This window comes from Hyperoodon ampullatus, assembly GCF_949752795.1.
Source record: "Hyperoodon ampullatus genome assembly, chromosome: 3".
NCBI lineage: Eukaryota > Metazoa > Chordata > Mammalia > Artiodactyla > Ziphiidae > Hyperoodon > Hyperoodon ampullatus.
In genome coordinates, this window is record NC_136916.1 from 30,770,156 (window position 1) to 30,782,445 (window position 12,290).

The window sequence follows — 12,290 nt, forward strand, 5'->3', positions numbered from 1 at the left end:
GAGGCAGTGAGGGGTGCTTTACAGTAAATGCTGCCCGAGAATGGCCTCAGCCATGGGGCACCAAGAGTAGCAAGGCAGGCAGCCTTTTCTCCATTCATAACAGGGCCTTGGCTGCCTGTCCTTTCCACATGCTGGCCTCTTGCTCCTTGTTGACCTTTAGCTTCGATGTTGTTTCCTCAGAGAGGCCTTCTTTGATCACTCTTGGTGGTAAGAAGCTGCGGTATTAAGTGTGGAGCAGCCCTTTGAAGAAAGTGAGTCACAAAAGGAAGAGAAAAGTGATAGCTTGGAAATGAGTAGCGAGACGGGTATTGAAAATGAATTTGCAGATTAGTAGGCAGAGGACAGACTGGAGGTAAAGAGGGAGAGATTATAGTTATTGGTACCTGGCTTGGAGGTGTGGTGGTAATTGATGAGGAAAGGTCTTGGAGGTGGGGAGGGATGAGACTTAAGCCCCTCTGAAAGGGTGTCATTCATGCAGGAAGAGGATCGAATTGTCTGAGACCAGGAAGGAAGACCAAATAAATGAGACACTGAAAGCATGTGGGAGTGGGGATGTGAAGTGGCACTGATCTCTATAAATCAGGCCTAGTGACTGGCATCTCGGAGAACAGTTTCGGGATACCTGTGTTAGCAAATTCCATGGAATTTGAGGCAACAAGAGGTAGATGAAAGGATTGCTGAATAAATGAAAGAATTCTTTCAAGTAAAATGAATTTATAGAGGAGAGCCTAATCAGCCGGTGTGGGGATGCAGCCATCTGAAGGGGAAGATAATACAGGACAGGGTTCGTCCTGGCACAGGACCGACGGGTCAGGAGAAAGTAACTTCCCCCCAGCTTTACTGAGATACAATTGACATATGGCACTGTGTAAGTTTAAGGTGTGCAGCATGATGTTTTGACTTCATGAAATGATGACATCAATCATCTCATACGGCTACAAAATTAAAGAAATGGAAAAAAAATTTTTTTCCTTGTGATGAGAACTCTTAGGATTTACTCTCAGCAACTTTAATTACATTTATCTTGTTGAACATTATGTCCTTAGTACTTATTTATCTTATGAAGGGAAGTCTGCACTTAAAAAAAAAATAATTAATTATTTTATTTTTGCCTGCATTGGGTCTTTTTTTTTTTTTTTTTTTTTTTTTTTTTGCATTGGGTCTTTGTTGCTGCGCGTGGGCTTTCTCTAGTTGTGGGGACTACTCTTCATTGTGGTGCGCGGGCTTCTCATTGCGGTGGCATCACTTGTTGCGGAGCACAGGCTCTAGGCATGCCGGCTTCAGTAGTTGTGGCTCGCGGGCTCTAGAGTTCAGGCTCAGTAGTTGTGGCACACGGGCTTAGTTGCTCCGCGGCATGTGGGATCTTCCCAGACCAGGGATCGAACCCGTGTCCCCTGCCTTGACAGGCGGATTCTCAACCACTGTGCCACCAGGGAACCCCTAATTTGTACTTTTTGATTGCCCTCATGCAATCCCCCCACCCCCTGTCACCTTTGTAGCCACAAATCTGACCTCTTTTTCTATAAATTTGTTTGTTTTTCAAGTATAATTGACCTATAACACTGTTAGTTCCTGTTATACAACATGGTGATTCTATATTTCTCTACATTTCAAAATGGTCACCAGGATAAGTCCAGTTATGATATGTCACCATACAAAGATACTAGGTAGTTACTATGTTTCCTGCACCATACATTTCATACCCATGACTCATTTATTTTGCAACTGGAAGTTTGTTTGATCTGTCTCACCTGTTCCTTTCCCTTTGGCAGCCACCTGTTCTCTGTTCTGTAACTCCATTTCTGTTTTGTTATGTTTGTTCATTTGTTGTTTAGATTCCACATATAAGTGAAATCATACAGTAGTTGTCTTTCTCTGTCTGACTTATTTCACTTAGTGTAATACCCTCCAGGTCCATCTGTGTTGTTGCAGATGGCAAGATGTTATTCTTTTTCATGGCTGAGTAGTATTTGTGTGTGTGTGTGTGTGTGTATCACATCTTCTTTATCCATTCATCTGTTGATGGGCACTTGCTTTGCTTCCATATCTTGGATATCATAAATAATGCTGCAGTAAACAGAGGCATGCAAATGTCTTTTCCTTTTCCTTTCTTCCCTTCCCTCGCCTCCCCTCCTTTTTTTTTTTTTGGCCTCGTGGCATGCAGGATCTTAGTTCCCCGACCAGGGATTGCACCCATGCCCCCTGCAGTGGAAGTGCGGAGTCCTAACCACTGGACCACCAGGGGATTCCCATAAATGTCTTTTCTAATTAGTGTTTTTATTTTCTCTGGGTGAATAGGAGTGGAATTTGCTGGATCATATGGTAGTTCTATTTTTAATTTTTTGAGGAGTCTCCATACTGTTTTGTGTAGTGGCTGCACTAATTTACATTCCCACCAACAGAGCATGAGTGTTCCCTTTTCTCCACATCCTTGTCAGTGCTTGTTATTTGTTTTCTTTTTCATGATTGCCATTCTGACAGGTGGGAGGTGATATCTCATTGTGGTTTTGATTTGCATTTCACTGATGATTAGTGATATTGAGCATCTTTTCATGTGCCCGTTGGCCATCTGTATGTCTTCTTCGGAAAAATGTCTATTCAGATCCTCTGCCCAGTTTTTAATTGAGTCATTTGTTTATTTTTTGACATTGAGTTGTGTAAGTTCTTTGTATATTTTGGATATTAATCCCTTGTGGGTCATATCATTTGCAAACATCTTCTCCCGTTTCATCGGAGGCCTTTTTGTTTTGTTGATAGTTAACTTCACTGTGTAAAAGCTTTTTTAGTTGGATGTAGTCCTGTTTATTTGTGCTTTTGTTTCTCTTGCCTGAGGAGGCATATCCAAAAAATATTTTTAAGACTGATGTCAAATAGTGTACTGCCTGTGTTTTCTTCTAGGAGTTTTATGGTTTCAGGGCTTATATTTAAATCTTGTATCCATTTTGAATTTATTTTTGTGCATGATATGAGAGAATAGTCCATTATGATTCTTCTGTATGTAATTGTCCTGTTTTCCCAGCACCATTTATTGAAGAGGCTGTTTTTTTCCCCATTGTACATTCTTGCCTCCTTTGTCAGAGATTAATTGCCCATGTAAGTGTGGATTCATCTTCTGGGCCTTCTATTCCATTCCATTGATTTATGTGTCTGGTTTTGTGCTAGTACCATGCTGTTTGATGACTGTAACCATATAGTATAGTTTGAAATCTGGGTGCATGATGCCTCCAGCTTTGTTCTTCACTCTCAAGATTGTTTGTTCGTTTTTTGCTATTTGGGGTCTTTTGTGTTTCCATATAAATTTTAGAATTACTTGTTCTAGTTCTGTAAAAAATGCCATTGGCATTTTGATAGGGATTGCATTGGATATTTAGACTGCTTTGGATAGTATGATCATTTTAGCAATATTAATTCTTCCAGTCCATGAACTTGGTATATCTTTACATTTGTTCCTGTTGTCTTCAGTTTCTTGCATTGGTGTCTTTATATTTCCAAGTATAGGTGTTTTACCTCCTTAGTTGGATTTATTCCCAGGGATTTTATTTTTTGATGCAATTTGTAAATGGGATTGTTTTCTTAATTTCTCTTTCTGATAGTTCGTCGTTAGTGTATAGAAATACAACAGATTTCTTTGTATTAATTTTGTATCCTACAGCTTTGCCGAATTTATTGATGAGCTCTAGCAGTTTATTCATGATGCCTTTAGGATTTTCTATAGAGTATCATGTCATCCTCAAACAGTAACAGTTGTACTTCTTCCTTTCCAATTTGGATTCCTTTTCTTTTTCTTGTCTGATTGCTGGGGCTAGGACTTCCAACACTAAGTACAATAAAAGAGCGACAGTGGGCATCCTTGTCTTGTTCCTGATCTTAGAGAAAATGCTCTCAGCTTTATACCATTGAGCCCACCATGTTAGCTGTGGGCTTATATATGACCTTTTTTATGTTGAGGTATGTTCCCTCTATTCGTTGAGAGTTTTTTTAATCATACGTAGATGTTGAATTTTATTAAAAGCTTTTTCAACATTTATTGAGACGATCATAAAATTTTTCTTACTCAGTTTGTTAATGTGGTACATATCACATCGCTTTGTGGGTATTGCACCATCCTTACATCCATGGGATAAATCCCACTTGATCATGGTGTATGATCCTTTTAATGTATTGTTGAATTCAGTTTGCTAATATTTTGTTGAGTAATTTTGCATCTATGTTTATTATTGATATTGGCCTGTAATTTTCTTTTCTGTGTGATATCTTTGTCTGGTTTTGCTATCAGGGTGATGCTGGCCTCATAGAATGAGTTCAGAAGTACTCCTTCCTCTGCAGTGTTTTGGAAGAGTTTCAGAAGGATACATGTTAACTCTTCTGTAAATGTTTGGTAGAATTCACTTGTGAAGCCATATGGTCTTGGACTTCTGTTTGTTGGGAGTTTTTAAATTATTGATTCAGTTTAATTACTGGTAATTGGTCTGTTAATATTTTCTATTTCTTCCTGGTTCAGTCTTGGGAGGTTGTACATTTCTAGGAATTTGTCCATTTCTTCTAGGTTGTCCATTTTATTTGTGTATAATTGTTCACAGTAATTTCTTGTGATCTTTTGTATTTCCGTGCTGTCAGTTGTAACTTCTGCTTTTTCATTTCTGATATTATTGATTTGGGCCCTCTCTCTCTAGTGCTGGCCCACTGGTGGGTAGAACTGGGTGGCTGGTTGTGCGGCCAGGGGTCCTAGTGTAAGCTTGCTGGTGAGCAGGCTGGTTTCAGACATCACTGGCTGCAGGGTTCGGGGTGTTCCAAAGCTTGTGTAGGCCTGCTGGTGAGTGGGGCTGGATCCCAGAGTGGCTGGCTGATGGGTCCAAGGTGTTTCGGAGCTGGTATCGGCCTACTGGTGGACAGGGTCAGGGTCCTATGTGTCCCAGGGCTAGTGCCCAGGGTAGGCAGGCTGGTCCTGGAGTCTCTGGCTGCAGGGCCCTGGGGGTCCAGGGGCTGGTGCCGGCCTACTGGGGTGGGCTGGGTCCTGACTTAGCAGGTACAGGGCTGTGGTATCCCGGGGCTAGAGAAAATCATTTAAATATCGAAGCATGACAACTCATCAAACTTGGGAGGAAGGCAGTTGAAACCAGGAGGGAATTGATGGACTAGGAGAATAGGAGGGCATGGAGGAGTCAGACATAAGATGGACATGGAGAAGTTTCAGTAGAGCAGGGTGTCAGAAGTAGAAGACAAGGAGTGTTACTCAAGAAGATCTTGCAGATCTCTGATGAGATCAAATGTATACTGGTGTGAGAAGACAGAGCGCAGTCCAGGGATTAAGAGGCCACTCAGTCAGAAGGCAGTGCAAATAGATCTTGATCTTACAGAAAGTAAAGGAAATAAGTGGACAGGGAAAATTGAACCAGTATCAGAGTCAATTGAGGAAAGAAAGCCAGAAGAAGGAATTTATACATAGACCATAAATTACAAATTTTGGAGAGAGAGAAACTAAAGGTTTGTATTGGTAGAGTATCATGGAGTTATTAGCGCCAACACAACACTAAGTTCAGTGTTAGTGTGGAAGTACAATAAATTTTTCTCTTAGAGTTCCAGTAGGACAGTTGTGGACCTTGATACTCACGGATTCTGAAATTTTTAAGGAATCAAGTTGGGCCTGCAAGTTTGCTCTGGTTTGGTAACAACTACAGTATATTTGATTGTATTAGAGTACAGTGCTCCCTCCTTTATTCAAACCACCAGTAATAGTTTTCCTGTAAGCTTGTAATTATTACACATAGAAGGTCTTCTGAATTAATTAAGAACTTTATTAGGCCCTCTATTCCAAATTTGCTTCTTAACCAGATCTGTTTATAGGAGAGCAGAAAAGATAACCAATATAGAAAAGTATTCCTTAGTAATTTGTTATATTTGTGTATTATATCTCTTATTCATAATTAGTATGAGACCAGAAAAATGTGATTTTCCTCTCTTAAGAACTGAAAGTACATATATGAAAATCAGTCAGCTCATATTGTAATCTTTCTTATTTGTAGACCATTCGAAGGAAAAAGAAAGTTCAGATACCAGTAAGTCGTCCTGATCCTGAACCAGTATCTGAGAATGAAGAAGATAGTTATGATGAGGAAGTACACGACCGGAGAAGTGGCCGTGGGGGCCTGGTTAACAGGAGGAGTGAGAAGAGCTGGGCCAGGGATAGAAGTGCAAGTCGAGAGAGGAGTCTGTCTCCACGATCTGATAGGCGATCTGTGGCTTCCAGTCAACCTGCCAGACCCACCAAAGTCACACTGGTGAAATCCCGGAAAAACGAAGGTATTTTCATTTTCACATGAAAATTTTAAGACTAATTTTAATGAGAAGTAAATTTGCCATCACTTTATATCTTTGCTTTGTTGTCTTCTGTTATCTTCATTTTTGTGTCCTGTTGCTTTAAATCAAATCCTGTGATGTCAGGCTTCAGGGGTCATCTGTTTCCTCTTCTTGAATCATTTTGTTGTAGCAGATAGTACTTCACATAAATTGTCCAGTAGTTGGATTTTGGATTACTTCTTGTGAGTAGGGTAGGCTAATACAAGAAATGTCACACCATCACCAAGTTGCAATTCAGTGTTTTACTTAGCTGTCAGGATCAGTAGTACCTACATCTGGGTAGAAATCACTGGATTCGGAGGGAGGGCAGGCTGCCTTTTCTAAATGGAGAGTCGGAGGGAGAGGAGCCCCCACAGGATATTGCTCTAAAAGCGAAGGACTTGTTTGTCAAAAAATTTTGAAACTGAAGCCTAGCTGCCTCCCCTCAGGTAATCACATTTGATACAAATGAGTCTGGTTGTGGCTTCTTGCTGCCGTGGGCGTGTCTCTCCCATGCAGGAAAGCATTGATGACTGATCATTTTTTTTTTTTTTTTTTTGTGGCACGCGGGCCTCTCACTGTTGTGGCCTCTCCCGTTGTGGAGCACAGGCTCCGGACGTGCAGGCCCAGCAGCCATGGCTCACGGGCCCAGATGCTCCACGGCATGTGGGATCTTCCCGGACCGGGGCATGAACCCGCGTCCCCTGCATTGGCAGGCGGACTCTCAACCACTGCGCCACCAGGGAAGCCCGATGACTGATCATTTTGATAAAAAGGTGTAAGAGTATTTGAAGGCTGGCTCTGATCCGCTTTACTGAAACCTGACATGTCTCCTGGTTATTGCTCCCCACTGCCCTCATCCACAACCGACTTCTCAGTCGGACTGTGTTCAGAGCTGTTTCTCCTTGTTCACCACCCACTCTTCAGCCCTCTCTCTCTGGTATCTGCTCCCAGAACTGGTCGTACTGAATCCCTTAGAAATTTCTAGTCTTTCTTTTACTTGCCTTTTCAGTACCATTTCACATAGTTAACCACTCCCTATTTTTTTTTTGAATTTTATTTTATTTATTTTTTATACAGCAGGTTCTTATTAGTTATCTATTTTATACATATTAGTGTATACATGTCAATCCCAATCTCCTCGTTCATCCCATCCCCCCCCCCCACTTTTCCCCCCTTGGTGTCCATACGTTTGTTCTCTACCTCTGTGTCTGAATTTCTGCCCTGCAAACCGGTTCATCTGTACCATTTTTCTAAGGTCCACATATATGTGTTAATATACGGTATTTGTTTTTCTCTTTCTGACTTACTTCACTCTGTATGACAGTCTCTAGATCCATCCATGTCTCTACAAATGGCCCAGTTTCGTTTCTTTTTATGGCTGAGTAATATTCCATTGTATATATGTACCACATCCATTCATCTGTTGATGGGCATTTAGGTTGCTTCCATGACCTGGCTATTGTAAATACTGCTGCAGTGAACATTGGGGTGAATGTGTCTTTTTTTTTTTTTTTTTTTTTTTTGTCTTTTTGAATTATGGTTTTCTCTGGGTATATGCCCAGTAGTGGGATTGCTGGGTCATACGGTAATTCTATTTTAGTTTTTTAAGGAATGTCCATACTGTTCTCCATAGTGACTGTATCAATTTACATTCCCACCAACAGTGCAAGAGGGTTCCCTTTTCTCCACACCCTCTCCAGCATTTGTTGCTTGTAGATTTTCTGATGATGCCCATTCTAACTGGTGTGAGGCGACACCTCATTGTAGTTTTGATTTGCATTTCTCTAATAATTAACCACTCCCTATTTTTTGAAATAATGTTTTCTCTTGGCTCCTGTAATGCTGTGGATTTCAAGGGTTCCTCCCTCTTTCTTTTCTGTATCCTTGGCAAACTCATTGTCCTCATCCTACCTTTCAGTGTTCTGTGGATTTCTGTTCTAGAATCTCTTTTCTACTTCATATAACATCTTTAGGAAATCTCATGTCTCTCAGTGTCGTGGGCTGCTCACGATGGCACAGCACCTTCCCTAGGTCCAGTGTGTGCACCCTGGTGCCCCAGCTGACTCATAGGCATGTTCACTTAGGTGTTCGTCTGCATCCCTCAGATGCAGCACATCTCCCTCCTGAAATGTTTCTTATGAAATATCCCATTTCATATATCCCTGTCTACCTGGTCTCTCAAGCCAGCCGGGGCCAGCGTGGTGTAGTTTTCCATGACATCTTTTTCCCCCTGCTTTCCTATGCCCGGTTAACACCTTCTAACTTCCTAAACACCACACTTTACTGTCCTACTCCTCCTTTCTCCACCACCACCACCCGCATCCAGCTACTAGCATCTTTTGTTTTCCTTCCATCTTTATTGAGGTGTAATTGACATTGTATATTAATATGTAAAGTTGTATTATTTAAGGTGTACAGTGTGATGGTTTGAGGTATGTATACACTAGGAAATGATCACCACAATCAAGTTAATCAACACATCGTTACTTTTTCCTTTTTTGTGTTGTGGGGCACGGGGGGTGAGGAGCACCACACCACTGTCTGTTAAAGTGACTCACCCCGCCTCATGATCCAGTTTCTGGATCTCCCTGGTCCATTCTGTGGAGTGCTCCACATGGTTACAGGGTCCTCTGGGATGCTTCTCTGTCTGACTCTTGCCCTACACTTATGACTTCATCAAACCTGCCTTATCTTCCCTTCATACCTTCTGGTGCACTTGTTTTTAACCATTCTGTCTCTACTAGTGCGCACACGCATGCACAGACCCCCACCCCCACCCCCACCCAACCTCATTTCTCATGTTTATATTCTTTTTTCTTTCTCTCTCTTTTTTTTTAACCCCACATTTGTTTATTTATTTATTTTTGGCTGTGTTGGGTCTTCGTTTCTGTGCGAGGGCTTTCTCTAGTTGTGGCAAGCGGGGGCCACTCTTCATCGCGGTGTGCGGGCCTCTCACTATCGTGGCCTCTCCTGTTGCGGAGCACAGGCTCCAGACGCGCAGGCTCAGTAGTTGTGGCTCACGGGCTTAGTTGCTCCGCAGCATGTGGGATCCTTCCAGACCAGGGCTCGAACCTGTGTCCCCTGCATTGGCAGGTGGATTCTCAACTATTGCGCCACCCGGGAAGTCCATTTCTCAGGTTTAGTGTTAGTATTTCTTAGGTAGAGTTTCAGCTTTAGCATTTGTTTCTCAGGGAGGCCTTCTCTGACCCCCACTAGGCACAGAATCATGTATTGCTCCATCTGAACTCTTCATCACACTGGTAATTGTGGTAACGTCTTTTTCCCTACTGACTAGGGAAGCTGCTAGAGTGCAGGGACTGTCTCAGTTGCTGGTTTTTATCTCTAGAGCCTACCACCTAGTTAATATTTACTAAGGAAATACTTAGAATAAATGAATACATTAATATACAAGGAATATTTTAGAGTCATCTCTGTATTTTGGTCATTTATAATTTTTAAATCTTAAATAAGGACAGTCTTTTAATCAATACTTTCTTTCTGTGAGATATAGTCACCATTTCTAAAGCACACATAGTTTGACTGCCTAGATCCCCTAGAAGGTCATTTTCTTTTTTTTACCCTGATTCTATTCCTGCTTGTGAACACTCTTTGTATATTTGCCTTAAGTTGAACTGTAACTGATGTAACTTTTAAAAGCTTGAGTAGCAGGTCTGCTAACTTATCCCATCTTAAAAACAGTTTTGTTTCCCTTCTTGTTTTTTGTTTTGTTTTTCTTTCCCAGTAAGACTCAGTCCTACTCTTTCTCCTAACACAGCTGGGGCAGTCCTGTTCCTATTGACATTATACTGTTAGTTGTAGTCATTGTACAGCTTTGCAGGCCCCCTGGACAGTTTTCTGGACTCTCCTGGGAACTTCTTTAACTCTGACCACTCCCTCACCCACAGGTGCAATTAATGTTGCCACACTCCTGGGCACTTCGGGCACTTTGTTGGTTGTTGGAAGGACTGGCATCTTTAACTCCTCCCCACATCTGCTTGGCTCGTTTTAAGCCCTTGTTTGAGTGGTGCACACTGATGCTCTGTGTATGTCTCTCAGGGAGGTGTTCAGGATTCAAAATACTTCTGCTGTAGGAACTGAGGAAAACAAAACCAGTATATGCATGGTAATACAAGTCATCAACAAAATCGTAAAGCATTCCAGAGTTTTCCTTTTCAGAATTTTATTCTTTAAACCTTCTGAGAAGCTAGTGCATCAGCATGACACCATCAGAGAGAAATGGTATTCTCTTCGGATTTTTCTCTCTTTCAGTACAGTGAGGGCATGATGTGTTAATCTTTTGTTTGAACCACACACTTTCCCTTTGCTTTCACACTGACAGTGAAAACTTTCTGATGATTAGAGGAAAAGTCTTCTTTGCAGGGAGGCCAAGAATAATTTCTTATTATTGACTGTACTTAAAAACTCTATGCGGTGATTATTAGTTTCATACTTTTAAACTCTATTTAAGAGTCTTGGGATTTTACTAAAGACATTTAAATATATTGTTTCAGAATATGGTCTTCGATTGGCCAGCCATATATTTGTAAAGGAAATTTCACAAGATAGTTTGGCAGCAAGAGATGGCAATATTCAAGAAGGCGATGTTGTATTGAAGGTATAGTCATATTCTTACATTTTGATGAACTGCAGTAGAAAACAAGTTCTAGTGTGACCACATAGCTCCTGTTCATGCTTGAAGCGAGTTTGCCAAAAAGAATTAAAAATCAGTATTTGGGGGACTAGATACTTTGCCACTGGCTATTACTACATGTCAACACTGACGCTTTTCTTTGGGCATAGAGTCATCCTAGAGAATTAATAGCGCCAAATATATATTTTTCACTAATAGGAGTTACTTTGTAGATAGATTTGTTTGTTGTTCCACATAAAGTGGTTTTGATAACTCCTCCAGATATTATTGATGTGTTTTGTTAGCTTGCCCATGAGTAATAGAAAGTGATGGGGAGGAGGTAGAAGATGCTAATTTGGGCTTTTCTGGCAGAGCAGCAGTGTAGTACAGATTGTATTATTTCAGTAAGGAGGAGTACTTTGATAGTTTAGGAAAAGTGTAAAGGGAATATTTTGGTTCTCAGAGCAAGCCCAGGAGTAGTCTAGATATTCCTGTTCGTGTCAGACTAAGTTAACGTTTATATTTTTGTCATTTACCTTCAACCTATAGTTTCTTTTCTGTTGCAGATAAATGGTACCGTGACGGAAAATATGTCATTGACAGATGCAAAGACATTGATAGAGAGGTCTAAAGGCAAGTTAAAGATGGTAGTTCAGAGAGATGAGCGGGCTACCCTGCTGAATGTCCCTGATCTTTCTGACAGTATCCACTCTGCTAATGCCTCTGAGAGAGATGGTGAGTATGGCTCTGTTTGCAGAGAACCTTTAAGTGACCTGTTTCTTAAAGTGGGAAGATTTGACATTTTAGAATGAAATTATAACTTTCTATAAGCCAGACACCTTCAAAATATAAGAATTCAAAAAAATTTTTTTCTGTTGACAGCTCACCAGTATCGAATAGTAGCTGATTATGTTAATGCTTAAATCAACCATTTTATATGAAATTATATTTAGTAACTTATTTCTATTATTATTGGAGTACCTTATATTTTACTGTAGTCATCTCATGGGAAAATAAACAGCTCTTTTGTTTAACAGACATTTCAGAAATTCAGTCACTGGCATCAGATCATTCCGGTCGATCACACGACCGGCCTCCCCGTCACAGCCGATCACGATCTCCTGACCAGCGGTCAGAGCCTTCTGACCATTCTAGACAGTCTCCACAGCAGCCCAGCAATGGCAGGTAATCATGCTCTGTTGTTTAAAATAAAACAGGTGTGTGTGCTTGGTACATGTTTCTGGTTTTGCATAGAAGTAAAATTAGAAGATAGGTTGTCTTTGGATTACTTAAATTAGGTTCGTGTTTCTTTATCAATTTA

At 41.0% G+C, this 12,290-nt stretch overlaps 1 protein-coding gene across 12 annotated transcripts in view; it reads left to right on the top strand.

The window, feature by feature from the left end:
* Window positions 1-12,290, top strand: part of TJP1 (tight junction protein 1) — a gene marked incomplete at its 5' end in the record, with an annotated part of 251,470 nt that overhangs the window by 191,401 nt on the left and 47,779 nt on the right. For all 12 annotated transcript variants that reach the window (XM_079698942.1, XM_079698946.1, XM_079698947.1 and 9 more), the window contains 4 exons: window positions 6,024-6,300; window positions 10,851-10,954; window positions 11,536-11,704; window positions 12,007-12,154. In XM_079698942.1, coding sequence (XP_079555068.1) covers window positions 6,024-6,300; window positions 10,851-10,954; window positions 11,536-11,704; window positions 12,007-12,154 — 698 coding nt within the window. The remainder of the gene's footprint in view (window positions 1-6,023; window positions 6,301-10,850; window positions 10,955-11,535; window positions 11,705-12,006; window positions 12,155-12,290) is intronic.